Genomic DNA, 17,907 nt, shown 5'->3' with positions numbered 1-17,907 from the left:
ACAGTCTTGCTATATATACTAGCCTAATTGCTGTTCCTCATCCATGATACTCAGTCTCCCCTCTCTGTTGCCTTTGTGTCTGCCTCTTTCATCTGGAATGTTTTCCCTCCTCACCTCTACCTCTTAGTTTGTCTTTCTTCCTTCAAGACAGCTCAAATCTTACCATCTGCAGGAGACTTTTGGGGGGTCTCCTTTCCCCTCCCCCATTCCTTCTTAATACTGCCAGGGTCTTCCTTCTGAGATTACTTCCCAGCTACTCTGTATATATCTTACACATACGGAGTTATTTATATGTTGGCTTTCCCATTAGAATGTTAGTTTTTTGAGGGCAAGGACCGGTTTTGACCTTCTTAGCATCGCCAATATTTAGTGCTATGTCTGGCACACATAGTAAGCTCTTAAATGTTTGATGACTGACTGTCAGCTATATGCTATACTTCAACAAATTTTTTAGAAGCCCCATTATATTAAGCTCATGATAAACTTCCAGATCTTTTTCCCATGAAATAATGCCAACCTTAAGACTGGCTTTGAAGTCAGAGGACCTGAGTTCAAATTTCAGCTTTTCCATTATCTGTATGATTATGAACAAATCTCTTAACCTCCCAATCTCTAAATCACAATGATCCTTTGATTCAGTGATGTCCCCTCTTGTTCCCATACAATTGGTCTTTTGAACATAAAGATAGATTATGTCTTTTGTTTTAAGTTCATCTTGTTAGCTTCATCCATGAATTTCTGCTACTAAAATCAATTTGAATCTGGGTGGTGTAGTCTATAGGATTAATTTTCCCTCTTTTATGCAGATTTCATAAGCACTCTTTATATTTTAGCAAATCATCGATGAAAATGTATAATGAAACTCAGAACAGAGCCATGTAATACTCCACTATAAGACTGTTAACATTGAGCTGTTAATAAGATTTAGATTTAGAACTCAATAAGACCTTAGAGATAATCTGGTCCATCTGCCTCATTTTACATATTTGGAAACTGACACTGAACCATTCATTAATCAATACTTTTTGGCTATAATTCAACTTGTATTTCACCTCTCCCAGAGGCTCTCATGGAAGATATTATCAAATGTGTCATAGAAATCAATATGCTAAGCATACCTTAGTCATTGATCTACTAAATTTAGATCATGAAAAAGAAATTAAATAATTGCAACATTACTTTTTTTGGTTTAAAAAAAGTCTTCTTAGATCTTAGTTGTAATATTTATCTTATAGGCTTTTGAAATGGATCCTTTTTTCAAATGTTTATTAGTGACCTGTTGTATATTTTCCTAAAACATTGCTTTACTCTTAATTTTGTAAGAATAAAATGTGAGCAAAACCCACTTTTTGTCACAATGCATTTCTTGAATCTTTATTAGGCTGAAGAGTGTTTTCTGAAAGGTAGGATCGTATGATGAAAACAGCATGCAGGTCTTTTAATTCTGACTCTGATATTTACCACCTTGTGAACTTGGATAAGTCATTTAAATTCTCTGGGTCTCAATTTTCTCACCTGTAAAGAAAGAAAGTTGAATCAGATGATTTCTAAAATCCCTTTGGGGTCTACCAGTACAACTATTAAAAAAAAAAAAACACAGAAATTCATACAGGATAGGGAGCATGTGATTCTGCTTTTGACCACTAGATGGTAGTACTATGTCATCAATAAGGCATAATGTCACCATAGGTTAGTTTTTCTTAAGAACTGACAGAAATTGAAGAATGGGCCTCAGTAGAAGAATTGACCTCAAAACACATGTCTTTATTAGTTAGAATTCATATAAACATAGAGTCTGAACATTGGAAGGGAGTTCAGAATTATGCTTTTTCAATCCTACCCATACCATAAATTCCATCTATAACTTCCTTGATATTTAACTACCCGTCAAACTGAACATCTAACTATGAGAGGGGTTTGTCTTGATAAAATAGGCTTTCCTGTAACTTCTATCCATCGCTCCTAGTTCTACTTTCCAGGTCCAGGAAGAACAAATTTAATCTCTTTTCCACGTGGCAATTGGATGAGTCTATTGAACTAAAATATCAAAAAGTATTGCCAGAATGCCTTAGTACATTCACAAGTTACTGAAAAAAAGAAAACTGATCACCTGCTGGCAAAACTTATGTGGGGAAAATAAATAAATGGGTACACACATTCATAGAACTATGCATGTTTGGGGCGGCTAGGTGGCACAGTGAATAGAGCACTGGCCCTGGAATCAGGAGGACCTGAGTTCAAATTCCGCCCCAGACACTTAACACAAAAACTAGCCATGTAACCTTGGGCAAGTCACTTAACCCCAATTGCCCTCCAAAATAGTAATGTACATGTATAATATACATATATTCACATTAACATACATACAAAATCCACTGTATGTTATTTGAATGAAACATGTAGGATTTTATCCCTGCTTGGGACTTGTGTTATTCAAAAGCATTACTTGCTACTGAAATAGTTCTGGCAATTTAAAGTAGTTATAAACATTTTGGTATATTTTTCTTTTATTATTTTTTAAAATTTATTTTATTTTCAATTCATAAAACATAACAAACATTTCCATAGCATAGTACAATAAAAAAGATGATTGCACAAGAAACTGCAAATCTACCATGTACAACTTGCTATTCCCTCCTAATATATAACAGTTAGCATGTAAATTTCTTTTTTCCTTTTTTTCTTCCCTCCCCCCTTAAGATGGCAAATTATTCTATATATACTTCTATTTGTCAATTCTTTCTCTGGATGTAGATAGCATCTTTCTTCATTATGTCCTTTATCCTTAATTTGAGTATTTATTTATAACAGTCAAAATGACTTAGTTGCTCAAAGTCATTCTTAAAACAATATTGCTATTACTGTAGACAATGTTCCCTTGGTTCTGCTCACCTCACTCTTCATCATTTTGTGCAAGTCTTTCCATGCCTTTCTAAGACCAATGAGCTCATTTCTTATAACAAAATAGTATTCCATAACAAGCCTACACCACAATGTATTCAGCCATTCCCCAACTGATGGGCATCCCTGCAATTTCCAATTGTCTATTTTTTCAACACTTAGCAAAAATTGGAAGGATTTCTATGATGTAATTTGTATCATTATGACATATAATTAATAACTAAAATAGAAATCTTATTCTTGTTCTATGGGATGTTTTAGGTATAAGAGGTGATCCAGGAGATGCAGGAGCTCGTGGCCCTGATGGAAGTCCAGGTGAACAAGGAGAACCTGGCCTGCCAGGTCCCCGGGGCACATCAGGAGGAGATGGAGGTAACAGACATTTATATTAATGAAACTATTAACATTCTAAAAATTCACTTCCAAAGAATTGGAATTAAATTAAATTAAATTAAAATTCTATTTTAATACATTTTCAAATAAGAACTAAGAATTCACAGAATATTTGTTTTATTTTTGTTTGGGATTTTTTTTTGTAAAGTTGATAGAATTTCAAAGCATAAGACTTATAAACTAAAACTAATCCATTGTGTTAGTATGGGTGTAATGAAAAAAATAACAGATTTGGACACAGAAAACTTAGGTTTGAATCCTGGCTCTATATTGATGCCAAAAATTAGTGAGTGAACAAATAATAACACTTGCTTGTACTGAATTTTGACCTTCTTTGGACTTAGTAGCTCATAGCCTTCTGTGGAACATAATTTTTTTTTTGAAAGTAGGTCTCACTGTTTCACCCAGACTAAAAGTATAGTAGTCACTTACAGGTCCAATCCCAAGCTTTAAACCCACTCCACTTTTCTGACCTGGAGCAGTGTGCCCCTCCCTAGGCATCCCAGTGACCCTCTGTTCCCAAGAGCTCGCCATATCAGTGCCAAACTTAATGCATCTTTGGTCCTGTTTCAGCCAAACTCAAGTCTGCCAGCCTCAGTCTCCCCCAATAGAAAGGATCACAGTGTACACTACCATGCCTTGCTAGGAGCACAATTTTAAATACAAATATTAATATTCACAAACAACTTTAAAGATCTGGTGTTCTCTGTTTATGTTTGATGGAATTCAGATGAACGAAGAGGCCTTCCAGGTGAAATGGGAGCCAAAGGTTTTATAGGTGACCCAGGTCACCCAGCCCTATACCCAGGACCTCCAGGTATAGATGGAAAACCAGGACTTCGAGGACCACCTGGGGCTATAGGTCCGCCAGGACCAGATGGTAAGTGGAGAAATCATGGAAAAGAAGTATATTGTCCTGAGAAGAAAATTTTTCACTCACTTAATTTTTTCCATCCTTGATATCTTGAAACACACTCTTATTACCAGCCCTGATCTATTGTCGAAGCCTCTTTGCAAGTTGTCCCACACCCATAATTTCCCTCCTCCTATCCATATCCCCTTCATCCAAATCCTTTATCAGTTCTACATACTTCATGGATTACTGCACAAACTAAGATTTTTCTGGCTTCAGCAAATATCCTTGATGTTTCAGAACTATCCTAGAAGCCATATTTATTATAACATCTATAGCTATAGAAAGCTGTTGCTGTAAGAGCTAGGTTTGCTAAGGAAATAGCACTGGTTAAATCCATTATTTGTTGGCATTGGAGCATAGAAAAAAGAAAAAAAAAGAAGGTAGAACATAGAATTATGTCTTTTAAAAGCTCATAATTGAAAGTTAACTTCGCCTTTATTTCAGAACCTCAATTTAAGTGTGATAAGGGCATAAAGCATTTCATCTTGCCTTAGCTTATGATTTGCTAACATAACTGGTTTGCAAACAGAAATTAAATTACTTGTGTTCCCTATTGGACGCTGATGAGGGAATTTATAAAGCAGATGGAATGCTATCAGATGACTTTCATCAAATAAAGTAAAAAGAGAATTCAACATAAGTTTTCATCCCAATAGACATTTTTCCCCCACTGAGACATATTTATTTCTCAAAAAATATTTTTAAGCAATCATGTTGTTCAAAGAACAGTCAACCCTAATGGACTCCTTAACATTTCTGACTCTCATAGAAACTTGACTGGCCCTTTAAATAAAATAATTCTGTTTATGCTAGACATAGTTCTCTCAGAGCCCAGAATGTTCTGGAATAAAATTACTGGGCTTTTTAAAATAAGATTTCAGTAAGTTTTGCATGTTTTGATGAAAAAAAAAAGCCTTAGTTTTCACCATTTTGAAACTCTAGCACAGTCATATCCAAGGAAACCAGTTTTCTTTCAGTATAGAAAATTTTGCTTGCTTCCAGGTCTGAGTCACTTTTCTGTAAGCCAATGATAAGGAGTAAACGGCAGATCAACTCCATTCTGCTTTGGATTAAGCTAAAATGGTTCTTGGTTAGTTGCTGCCTTTGTTCACTTCTTGGGAACAACTTTGGGAAACTCCAAGAAATCCAACATTTTTTTGCAACATTTGACTTAGAACATGCAATGACCTATATATACCTAAATAGACTTGCAACAAGACTTAAAAAGTCTGGTGGAAGTCTGATGAAGTCTCTGGACTCCTCAGAATAATGTTTTGAAATGAATAAAATAAATTGTATAGGATTACAAAGGAAAGCAAAGGTTAGTGAAAGTAAAGATGTCATTTTTTCCCACCCAAGTTCATGGACATAAAATCTATAGAAGATGCCTTTGATGGACCCCAGAGTAAGAACCCCTGACTTAAACTGATCCACATAGTAACAGTGTCAGATTTATAAAGTTACTTGCTCAGAAACATCGGAAGAGCTAGTGCCTTGTATCTCACACTATGCTCCCAAGCTAAAAATTTCTGAATCACTAAATTATATGAAGAGACAGTAGTTTTAATATTGTTGGTTTTTTCTTTCCCCCTTTCTTCCCCAAATCTTAAATATACTTACTCACCTATTATCATTCAAGCAGAAAGGTGCATATACAGCATTTTTACCTATTTAAGTATTTTCCATTTTCCTATTGAGATATTTGCTTTTTAGGACAAACTCAGGTACAACAGACTTGGTGGGATATACCCATGGGTGGAATATGGTAATGAACCTTATGAATACCTTATTCAAGAGGAAAAAATTAGATAAAAGGGGTGAGTGGAGCAGTGGCATATCTCAAGTCATACTCCTGTATGGAAATCCATGAACCAGAATAGAGAACTGTCATGCAAAGCATTTAGGTGAGGACCAAGGAAGGGAAAAATACAGATACTGTGGGGGAAATATATTGCCAACTACCCAGCCAAAATGAGTAACTGGGTGAGTTCCAGAAGCAAATCACAAGACTGGTACAGAAGCAAGATACAATAGTGACAAAGAACTCCAAATATCTAGACATCTGTTCAACATTGCTCACTCTCTCGGTCTCTCCACTAACAGCAAAGCAGCCAAGAAATGGTAATTTCATCCTTCAGAATGAAGACTTGGCTGGGTTGCTGTTAGTGGAGGTACCAAGAGGAAATATATTCTAATTGACCAATGAGGAGAAACCGGATACCAAAAGAGAAATAACTGCATTGTTAAGAATCATGCTGTCTTCGAGTTCATAATCAATAAGGAGGAATGGTGCATGTTGACTGAGTGATGTCTACCGTAGACTTCGTAGCCAGTTAGAGTATATTTAAAGAGTCCAAAGAAAGCATGTTATTCTACCAGAGTAACTCAAGAAGGATGAGACACTCCCAAAATCAAGTCTGAATAACACGACACTGTGCTGGGGATACAAAGGCAAAAAGGAAATATCCCGTTTTCTAGGAAATTACATTCTATTGGTGGGTGCAATATATAAAGGGATTAGTACATACGGGATAATTTGAAGAGGGAGAGAACATATAGACTAGTTTTTACAAGTGCATGGGAGGTGGAGTGGCAGGTTAGAGGAAGAGCTAGTAGTCTACTTTGGTTAGAAAATGGAATGTGAAGTAGGGAATAATGTGATAAAAGACTAGAAGGTAAGTTGGAGCCAGGTCGTAAAGGACTTCAAATGCCAGGCTGAGGAGTTTATATTTTCTCTGCAAGGCAACAGGATTCCACTGAAGGCTTTTGAGCAAAGCAGTCATGTGGTCTGACCTGTGCTTTTAGTAAAATTTCTTTGACTGCTGTTTAGAGGGTAGATTGGTAACAGGAGAGATTGAAAGTAAGAGACCAGTTAAGAGCCTAATACAATAGCCCAGATGAGAAGCCCTATGTTCTTACACTAGGGTAATGGCCTTGTGAGTGAAAGGTTGGGGACGTATGGGAAAGATATTATGGGGGTAGCATCCACAAGACTTGCCAAAAAGTTGAATGTGAGGTATGAAGAAGAGGGAAAAGAAAAAAAATGGAGATCTTGATGTTGTGAAAACTAGGTGACTGGAAGGATATAGTTAGTGTCCACAACCAGAAAAGGGTAATTTGGAGGAGTGAAGTGGTGAAATGGCAAGTTCCCCTGTGGACATGTTGGGTCTGAGATGCCAATGGGACATTTGAAAAATCACTGAGAATGGGAGATGCAAGAGAAGGGGAAATGTCCTTATTTTCAAAAAAGAAGATCTTTTATTCATATTCCTCCATCAAAGGCCAGGTAGTTTGACTTCAAACCCTGTTAAAATATTAGGAAGTGTTAACTGAAGGGATGGTGCATGAGCACTTAGAAAAAGAAAAGCTTACAAAGAGACAGCATTAATCGGTTAGTCAAAAAATAAGTCATGCTAAGCTAACCCCATTACTTTTTTTGATATAGTTCCTAGACTGGTAAAACAGAGGAATATAATCAATATGGTATACTTCAGTTTCAGCAAATCATTTCCCAAAGTGTCGTATTATGTCTTTATGGGAGAAATGTGGTCTAGATTGCAGGATGGTCGGACAAATTCAGAATCATATTCACTGTCTGTCTAAGGCATAAGTTGTTTATTAATCAGATTGTTTAATCCTGTGTAGAGCTGATCTCATGTTCTTATCTTGTTTTAACCTACCTTGGTCTGAAACTTGCTTTTTTTTTTAGAACTGCTTGAATGACCAAAGAGTGTTGACTTAAAGATGGATCTTAAACTAAATGAAAGTCCCTTATGGGGTGTCAAAGAGCTCTTCTTTTAGTCATAGGCCTCACAAAATTACTATCAATAACTTGCATAAGAATATCAAATTTGCAAGCAGAACAAAACTGGAGTCAATAGCTTAATATTTTGGATAATGGTATCTTATTATGGTTCAGACATTTCAGTTGCGTCTGACTCTTCATGATCCTATTTGGGGTTTTCTTGGCAAATATACTAGAGTGGTTTATCATTTCCTTCTCCAGTTTACTTTACAGATGAGGACCTGAGGCAAACAGTGTTAAGTGATTTGCCCAGGGTCACACAGCTAGTAAATGTCTGAGTCCATATTTGAGCTCATGAAAATGAATCTCCCCAACTTCAGGCCTGGTCCTCTATCAACTGTACCACTTAGCTGCCAGGATAACATATTAAACATCCCAAAAAGATTCTGACAGGTATTAGGGGCAGGCCCTGATATCTTTTTGATTTTAGAACAAAACAAGGCTCTCACTGTCATCAAACAATTAACTAGAGGAGATTTGCTTAGCCCTAACCTAACAAAAAACATGAACTTAGACACTGAGAGAAAGTAGAGGATAGAAGGGCCTGGCATGCCATGTCCAGGGGGTCACACAGCATCAAACACAACTCAACAACAACAACTTAACAAAGATATGCAGCAAGGATATAGTGGTGCTTTAACATCTGCAGATGTGTCCCAGCTTTCCCCTTCTCTTCTAAATGGAATCTCATCAGCCTCTCAGGGCAGGGGGCAGTGACTCCCATGGTCTTCAGATATACATCAAGTTGGAGGAACCCCACTCCATTTGGGTAGGATTTTTTATGCCCTTAGGTAACCAAGAAACTGTATCAAGGGAATCGTGAGCCAGTCAGGGGCTAGAAGATTAATCTCTTTGGGGAGGTTGGGATGGAACATGCTCATACTATCACAACAGGCTATCATGATTAGTTGAAATATAGAGTCCTATTACTGGATTCAAATAATCAACCTCATAGCTATAAAATGGTAGAGGCGTGGCTAGACAGCAATTTGTATTAAAAGAGGAAAAGACCCAGGGGTCTTCCTACTGGAGTGCAAGTTCCTGAGGAGTCTGTGGTATGACATGAAAGCTGAAAAAGCTAATACAATCTTCGATCACGTAATTAAAAACAAAATGAGGGAAGATACATTGCGGTTGCATTGACCCTGGTCAGACCACATGTAAAATAATTGTGTTCAGTCCTGTATTCTTCATTTGTGGAAGGACACTGTCAGAGTAGGGGAGCTATTTTGATGGAGAGACTCAAGTTCATGCCATGGGAGCATGAGGCAAAGGGAAGGGAGAGGTTTAAGTTTTAAAAAAACATCTTAGGAAGTACATTATAACTTTTCTAGTGTTTGACTGTCATTTGAGAGATTAGACTTGCTCTACTTGACCCCAGAGGGAAGAGTTTGGTCCAACAAATGTTGGAGAGATTTGGGTTCAATTTATGGGAAAAACCTTCTCTAACAACTGAGAAATGTGAAAAAATGTCCCCTTTTTTAGTGAGCTCTCCATCACTTTATGCCTTCAAGCAGAGGTTAGATTACCCCTTTCTCAGGGATGTAGAGGGCATTCCTATTCAGTGTGGGTTAGACTAGGCAACTTCCAACATTGAAATTCTATCATGCTGTGCACATAGCAATAAGTTCGAGAAGAGAATGGAAAATGTGAACATGAAAAAAAAAATGAACGAATTAATACAATTATCCCTTCCACATCACAGGGGCTAGGGGCGCAGCATCCCACCAATCTGGAAAATCCACAGGGGTAGGCCCTTGACCTTCATTTTCCCTTAGGAAATCATATAAGGACTTTGCCTTTTTTCATATGATGTCAGAGTCTACCAGAATGCCTTTTTTATAACAATCCTGCATTAAGTTTCTAAACATTTTCTGTCTCACATTCTGGCTTTGTTGTGTCGTCTGCAGCATTTTGCACAGGCAAAATTCCTCCAAAATTCCCATTTATTTTCTTATGCTGACCTACAATATATCAAAGTTGCTATGTAGAAGGGATGACTATACAGTGTTTTTCAGAGATTCCACATAATCAGCAGAATTGTGTCTACCAGGAGATGGCAGTTTACTAGAAAGTGAAACCAACAGTTTAGTGATGTTTTAAAATCTGCACACTAGCCTTACTTGGTTCTACTGCCTTCTCCTGGGAGTGTTAGAATAACATCAGGTATTAGGAATAAATAACCTGATCTTTCCTAGAGGGGGTGGAGAAAAGTAGTGGCTACTTGCCATCATGTGAAACAGTCTGGGTGCCTAAAATCAAAGGAGCTTGTCCAGCCTAATGTCGAGAGGTAGTTTAAAGCTAGACTCAGGTCCATATCGAGAAATCTGCCTTCTTTCTCTTGTGTGTTATCATTGCTGCTGCTTTGTTGGGAGTTGGGGGAGGATGTATCTTCATTTCTGTCCTATTTTAAGAGAACGTGTATGCTTTTCTATGTGAAAGAATAGACTTTTTTTTAATTTAAAGTAGCACTCATTTGGACAGGTAGATGGCAGCAGGGATACAACAAAAACCTTTCTTTGGGTACTTTTTTTTTCAAGAAGAATTTAGTCATGAAGATTCTTAAAAAGAATTCAATTTATGGTCACACAACTTTTGTTTTAGCCCTGAAAGCTATGTGGGCTAGAAACCATCTATGTTTCTCTATAAAAGGTGGTCGAGAGCAGGGCTTTTTGAACTTTTTCCATTTGCAACCCCTTCAGCGCCTCAAACTGCGGGTCACAATTCCCTATAGGGTCAAGATAGAGTGCATGTCGGGGCAGCTAGGTGGCACAGTGAATAGAGCACTGGCCCTGGAGTCAGGAGGATCTGGGTTCAAATCCGGCCTCAGACACTTGACACACTTACTAGTAGTGTGACCTTGGGCAAATCACTTAATCCCAATTGCCCTCCAAGAAGCAAAAAAAGAGAGGCTACATGTGTTACTTGCCTTTTTTATTATAATCTATGCTACTCAATGGAAAACTCTTAAAAGTGTGATTACATTGGGACATCAGTCAGTCAGACATTTATTAAGCACCTTCTGTTCTCCATGCCCTGTTCTAAGTACTGAGGATACACAGGGAAGAAAGCCTTTGATCCAAAGAAGGTCCCACTCTAATGTAAGAGACAACGTGCAAACAACTATGTACAAGCATCCTATGTGCAAGTTAAATTGGAAATAATAAAATTAAGGGAGATCAGAAAAGGCTTCCTATACAAGGTGGAATTTTAGTTGGGAATTGAAAGAAACCAGGAAAACCAAGAGGCAGAGATGAGGTGGCATGAAGTAAAATGCCTAAAGTCAGGAGGTAGAGTGTCTTGTTCAAGGAACAGCCAGGAGGCCAACGTTTTTAAGTCACAGAGTACATGGGGAAGTGTAAGGTGAAAAGAAAGGTGGGTGGTAGAAAAGATTATAAAGGGCTTTGAATGCCAAACACTGATTCTGGAAGGGATAGGAGGCCACTGGAGGTTATTGAATATGGGGGATGACATGATCAGTTCTGCTCTTTAGGAAGATTACTCGACAGCTGAATGGAAGATGGATTGGAATGGGGAGAGTCTTGGGGCAGAGAAAGCAGCCAGCAACTACTGCAATAGCTTAACCTTATTATGTCATTATCCAGTGTCTTAACATTGTTGTTCTTTTGTGTGTTTTTTAATAGGATTTCTTTTTGGACTTAAGGGAGCAGAGGGAAGAGTGGGCTACCCAGGCCGTCCAGGATTCCCAGGGACACGTGGACAGAAAGGATGGAAAGGTGAGCTCTCTGGTATATAATGGTACAAACATAAAGAGGCAGTATGGCTGGAGAACCAGCCTTATAGTCATAACAAGCCAAGTTCATGCTTCTCCTCTAAATCACAACTAGATATACAATATATAAGTTACTTGGGAAACTGCGAATTGCCGAGGTCTAAATTGGTAAATAGATGTCCTCTGTGCTAGGGAAATGACAGGTCCGGATTCTAAAAATAGGTCTAAAAACCATCTTGATCCCTTGGCATTAAAGCAAACCTGTAAACGTAAAGATTGTAGATCATATTGGATAGGAGGCTGTCCTTGGAGTCAGGAAAACTAGGTTCCAGTCCCATGTCTGTTACACACTTATCTGGCCAAGCAGAGTCAGTCACTTAGCCTCTTGGAACCTCAAACAACTCTCTAAACTCTAAGTTAAGACAATTACCGATCTGCATTGATGGAAGGGGTTCCTATATTAGGAATTTCCTCTTCTTTTCAATTGTAGATTCAGATCAATACATAAAGTCCAAAAGAAGCAAGAAGCATCTCAGCTTGAATGTTTTTTTTAAATATTGTCCCATTCTCTCCATTAGACGTTATACTGATAACACAAAGGAGTCAGCCTCCATTTCGACATTCTCAGCATAAGTTTGCTTGACTAAGTCAGTCTTTTTCATTGAAAACCCTCGGTGAGGATGTCATTAGTACTAAGCTATTTACTACATAGGTCATCAGCCTTGTGAAAATAACCTTACATTGGTAGAGTTGAAAGACTATATTATGGCAAAATCTCTTAGATTTTGAACCAAATCTGAACTCTGACTTTGGGGAAGTTACTGCCCCCAATATATGTTTTTCATATGCATATGAAGAGAATTAATACTTGCCCTCCAGGGTTATTATAAGCTTTGCACATTGTAAAGCAAGTATCATAATTAATACTATTATTACACTTATTTATGTGTGTGAACATTTATATGTACATATACATATGTTTGTGGGTATTATTACTTCAAAGACTATCCTGTGAGAACTATTTTCACTTTCATGATCTCACCGGATTCTCACCTGGACCCCATGGGGAAAGTATGACAGGTAGTTTTTGCTTCTTTTACAGATGAAAAAACTTAGGTTCAGAGAATTTGCAAGTCACCCGCTATTACACAGCTATTTCATGATAGAGATAAGACTAGAACCCAGACCTTCTGATATTAAGTATAGGGTTGGGGTTTTTTCACTGTACCATTCCCCTGCCCCTGCCCCAACTCACCCCTTGCCCTGTTGTAAGTTCTTCTGTGGTTTTGGCTACCCATTTTTACTCAGATCAAGTCATTTTATCTCCATGAACTTTACCTGTTCAATTTCAGCCAATGTTGAACTCTCCTTCCTTGGAAATCCTATAGCACTTGTGGCTGGTCTACACCACAGCTGATTGCACTAGTTAACATGTCAGAACTAATTGCCAAGGACTGTATTTGTAACAAAGTTGTGGGGTTTTTTTTATTGTTTTTGCGGGGTTCTTTTGTTTTAAGAGAGGGAAAGAATGTGGATCTTTCTGAAAATAAAATATAATTGATTTTTTTTAATTACTTAACATGTGTGTACCCTGATTGTTCCTTTCTTTGAACTTGAATCTTCAGTCCTTGGCTTAGTGCCTGGAAGAGAGCAGGTGCTTAATAAATGCTAATTGGCTCTCTCTAGTGAAATTATAAACTCCTTGAGGGCAGAAACTTAGTGTGAAGTATGCTCTACTGTTTCTTTTTTATCCCTTGTAATACTGAGCACAAATTTAATAATCTTGCCGTTAAATTGTCTTTTTTCCTAAATAAAAAAAAAAAAGTTTACCTTTTCTCTCCTTCTCCTTGCCATTATAGGTGACATAATACTGAGCACAAAATTTAAAAAGTAATTTTGGGGTTAAATTGTCTTTTTTCCTAGAAAAAAAATGTTTACCTTTTCTCCCCTCCTTGCCATTATAGGTGACTCTGGAGACTGTAAATGTGATATTCCCAGGGGCCTTCCTGGTCCTCCAGGACCCATTGGTCGTCCTGGTGCAAATGGAGAACCTGGGAGGAAAGGAGAAATTGGTGATCCAGGCCCACATGGTATTCCTGGTTTCCCAGGCTTCAAGGTAAGGGGGTGGACCTGTTTTTTAACCAAGCTGGCATGATAACATCAGGTAAGAAAACAAATACCCACAGACTTAAACCTCTCATTCAGATGTTAAATGTTTATTATATCTTTATTGTACTGTGGCCTTTCAAAATATTAAATTAATATAATTCTGTGACAGTAACACCCATGTGCCCTTGTCGACAATAAAATGTACTTCCAGAGGAACTTTAAAAAAACCTTTGTGATTAAAGAGAGCAGAAAGGGAAAATAAATAAATATTAAATTTGAACTAAGCAAATAAAAACAACCTATTACAATGTGGAAAATTATAATGCATTTTTAGTTTCATGTAAAATTCCCTTTTAAAAAATTACTTGTATTTATTTTGTTAAAGATGTTCTATCTGTATGTAAAAATATGTTTAACAATTTTTAAATTTTTTTTAAAATTCAGAGTTCCAAATTCTCTCTCTCCCTTCTGCCCTACGCCCCTCCTTGAGAAAGCAATTAATTTAAAATCAGTATGCATGTGAAATCATGCCAAACAGAGCCATGTTAGAAAAGAAAACACAAACAAAATAAAACAATAAAAATAAAATTTTTATTTTTCAATCTGCATTCAGAGTTCATCAGTTTCCGTTCTGGGGGTAGATAGCATTTTTCATCATGGGTCCTTTGGAATTATCTTGGATCATTGCCTTGATCAGAGTAGCTAAATCTTTCCTAGTTCATCATTCTTACAATATTGCTGTTACTGTGTACAGTGTTCTCTTGGTTCTGCTCATTTCATTTTGTATCAGTTCATACAGGTCTTCCCAGGTTTTCTGAAATCATCCTGCTTGTCATTTCTCATAGCATAGTATTTTGTCACACAAAATTCCTTTTTTTTTCCAATTTTCCTTTGCATATTGAAATGTTCAGTCAGTCAACTAGCATTTATTAAGTACTTGCCTCCTACCAAGCACTGTGCTAAGTTTCTGGATATACAAAGAAAAGCAAAGATAGTGCCTTTTCTCAAGAAGCTCACATTGTATTGGGGGAGACAACGGGTTTTTCTGTTTGTTTTTTTGTTGTTTTTTAATGGACACACAGAATATATAGAGTAGATAGAAGGTCGTCTAGGATTCCATTGACATCGATTGATGGCAAAGTATTTTGGCTCCTCCATCTTGGCATTGCTCTGGGTACCTTATCCCTTCTCCCCCTTCACTCCCCTCCTCACCTTCCTTTTATTGTGTTGTCTACTGTCATTAAAATGTAAGCCCCCTTGAGGGCAGGAATTTCTCTTTGCTTCTTTGTAACCCAGTGTTTAGTATAGTGCCTATAACCACCTTTGTTATTGTGCCCAGTGTGAGGAAAATCTGGTTAAAATTGGTGAGCATTTTATATAGAAAGCACTGTTTCATGTCTCACATGCAACTTCAAAAGAAATTTCATGTCTAGTAATGCATGAAATTTCTTCTCTTTGGCTCTTCCTTTCAGCTTTTTTTACAAGCTATTTTAAAAGATCATTTGAAATACATCTTTCTGCACCAGCACGTTTTTAATTGACCAGTTACTCAAATGTTCATTTCAAATGTTGGGCGAAAGAACTGCTCCTTCCCTTCCCCCTACCCCCAATTAAAAGACAATGGCAAGACTCACAAAATGAAATTACGAGTGTTTTACATATTCTGAAAAATCAAAATAAATTTCAAGAGTATCTGAGCCAGGAGCCAACTGGTTTCACTTCATGTTGTAAGAGAATTTCAGCAAATGATAGAATTCTCCTAGAGCACAAGGTCACTGTATACTCATAATTGCTTTGTGGCACAAGAGTGTTCTGAAAGAAAATTAAACTCACCCACCTTATAGACTCTGTGCCCCTGAATTTCTAAGAAAACAAACAAGACAGTCAAGCAGAAAATACTGAATGCTGTACTTGATTTCAGTAAAAAACAATTTTGCTCTAAATCCATACTATCAAGGTATGTAAAATTGGCTGATGAATTGAAGAACACTAGGGTGCTGGGAATTATATGTTATTCTAGCAAAGGTAGGGAGTTCTTTAATTGAAAGTTGCCAGAAAACTAAATGGGTTGGGCTTTTTTTGCAGCCAATTATTCAGGAATTTCTTATGGTTTATGATATATCTTCCACAGTCTGCAAAGAACTGGGTCCATCAATCAAAAAAAATTGAAATCTCTTTTTAACAAATATATCTCAGTAAATCTGCATAAAAGAACTGCCTTGATTTGCCACAAAGTAATATTACAAACACTGGGAGAGAATGATCATACATCATGAATCTCCCCATTTCTAGTCATTGTCTCTCTTGGATATTATGGCTTGAAACTTGAATTCTCTAATGTTTTATAATAAGGTTCATCTCTAAAAGTGTTGTCTGCCTTGGGGAGCACAGGGCTAAAGTTCTATCCTACCTTCAGTTTACAAAAGTAGTTGGCAATTAAGCTGTTTTCATTGCCTCTCATTATATTTATTTGCCCTTAGTGCTTAGAGCTTTTGCCTTTTTGAACCTATCGTCTGTTGGATCCAACCATAAAAATCATTTTGTTTCCACAGGGTAGCCCTGGCATTCCTGGATTACCTGGGCCTAAAGGACATAAAGGAGATTCTAGAGAGATTACAACCAAAGGTCTGTATGTCGCTGACAAAGCCATTTTTAAAAATCATTTATATTTTTAATGTGCCCATTTTGAAGATGACTTCCACACTTTAAAAAAATCTTTCTAGGCAGCAGAGGTGATCAAGGCACTCCTGGCATACCTGGTTTGCAAGGTGAAGATGGCTTTCCAGGGCAAGATGGGCTAGATGGTTTTCCAGGCCTCCCCGGTCTTCCTGTAAGTCTCTATGGTTTGTTTAAACTGTTGAACTGACTTGGAGACATCTGTATTCTAACTCAGTCCTCTTATTTCTCATAAATCATGTCTCTTAAGTACATAAGTACGAGCAAATGATGTGGGTGGTACCACTAAAGTTATCGAACTTAAGATACGCCCAGGTTAACTTAATGAGCAGAGAGCAAAGAAAGAACCAATGATATTAAAAAACAGGGCATCTGTTCCTCTGTTTATGCATAATACTGCTTAGACTGAGATAGATTTATGTGCTGAGTTTTCTTAAACGAGTATTGAAACCCTTTTCTTTTTTCCTTAAAAATCATGAAGTTTCTGCCTTTACTTTTTCTATGAACCAAAAGCAAGAACCAATTGTAGATAGGCAGCAAGGGACTATTTTCATGAGTCACTAGTGACATTCCCCATTTTTTTCTCTAAGACTATACTGTCTTTCATCTTTTCTCCTGCTCTTGAGTTGACACTCTTTCCTAGACTTGTGTGATTTTGTCTTTACGTGGTCCTTCACTTTCATCTTCAGAGACCTTGTTCCCTTGGATGTTCTTCATTCCTCGTGATGAACCCCTTTGTTCCAACTTGTGCATCTTAAGCTTTGTCCTCTTTTCTGTGATTCGTGATCATGTTTCTTCACAGCCTCACAACCTTCAGAGACTCCCTATTGCCTCTGAGTTTGACATCTAGAGCCTTCACAACCATTCAACAGGCTATTTTTTTCTGCTATATTTAACACTACTTCCCTTCATGAGTCCCAGTCATGCATTCTACTTTGCTTTTACACAGGCTTTTGTGCCTGGAATACACTTTTCCTTACCTCCATCTTATAGAATCCTTAGCTTTCTTCAAGTCTCAACTGAATGTGCTACCTCCTATGAGAAACCTTTCCTGATCCCCTAGCTATTAGCATTCCCTCCTCTCTCAAATACTACCTTTGGGGTATCTTTTTACAATGTTGTACCTGCACACTAAAATGTAAGTTCCTTAAAGGCAGGAATGTTATTTTCATTTTATCTTTATCTCTCTAGGATTTAGCAAGGACCTGATAAATGCATATTGAAATTGTAAACATACTATTGCTACTCAGTCATTTTTTAGTCATGTTCAGCTCCCGGTGACCCATTTTGGGGTTTTCTTGGCAAAGATACCAAAGTGGTTTGCTGAAATCTATATTTAACATTGCACAAAGCACCCTTCCCTTCCCTTGTCGA

At 37.4% G+C, this 17,907-nt stretch overlaps 1 protein-coding gene and 1 long non-coding RNA gene across 3 annotated transcripts in view; one reads left to right on the top strand and one right to left on the bottom strand.

Annotated features, from left to right (window-relative positions):
• COL4A2 (collagen type IV alpha 2 chain) overlaps positions 1-17,907 on the top strand; it is a 301,862-nt gene that overhangs the window by 212,149 nt on the left and 71,806 nt on the right. For both annotated transcript variants that reach the window (XM_069094108.1, XM_069094110.1), the window contains exons 19-24: positions 3,163-3,273; positions 4,025-4,174; positions 11,660-11,752; positions 13,713-13,864; positions 16,410-16,482; positions 16,581-16,687. In XM_069094108.1, coding sequence (XP_068950209.1) covers positions 3,163-3,273; positions 4,025-4,174; positions 11,660-11,752; positions 13,713-13,864; positions 16,410-16,482; positions 16,581-16,687 — 686 coding nt within the window. The remainder of the gene's footprint in view (positions 1-3,162; positions 3,274-4,024; positions 4,175-11,659; positions 11,753-13,712; positions 13,865-16,409; positions 16,483-16,580; positions 16,688-17,907) is intronic.
• LOC138165779 (uncharacterized) lies at positions 724-16,748 on the bottom strand. Its single transcript, XR_011169452.1, has 3 exons — positions 16,614-16,748; positions 13,687-13,799; positions 724-1,515 (listed from the first exon to the last, which is right to left on the bottom strand). It is a non-coding gene; the product is annotated as an uncharacterized lncRNA (long non-coding RNA).

This window comes from Petaurus breviceps, unplaced genomic scaffold, assembly GCF_028583685.1.
Source record: "Petaurus breviceps papuanus isolate PSGF00001 unplaced genomic scaffold, PetGlider_PUasm1.0 214, whole genome shotgun sequence".
Taxonomy (NCBI): domain Eukaryota; kingdom Metazoa; phylum Chordata; class Mammalia; order Diprotodontia; family Petauridae; genus Petaurus; species Petaurus breviceps.
This window is presented reverse-complemented; position numbering and strand designations above follow the sequence as displayed.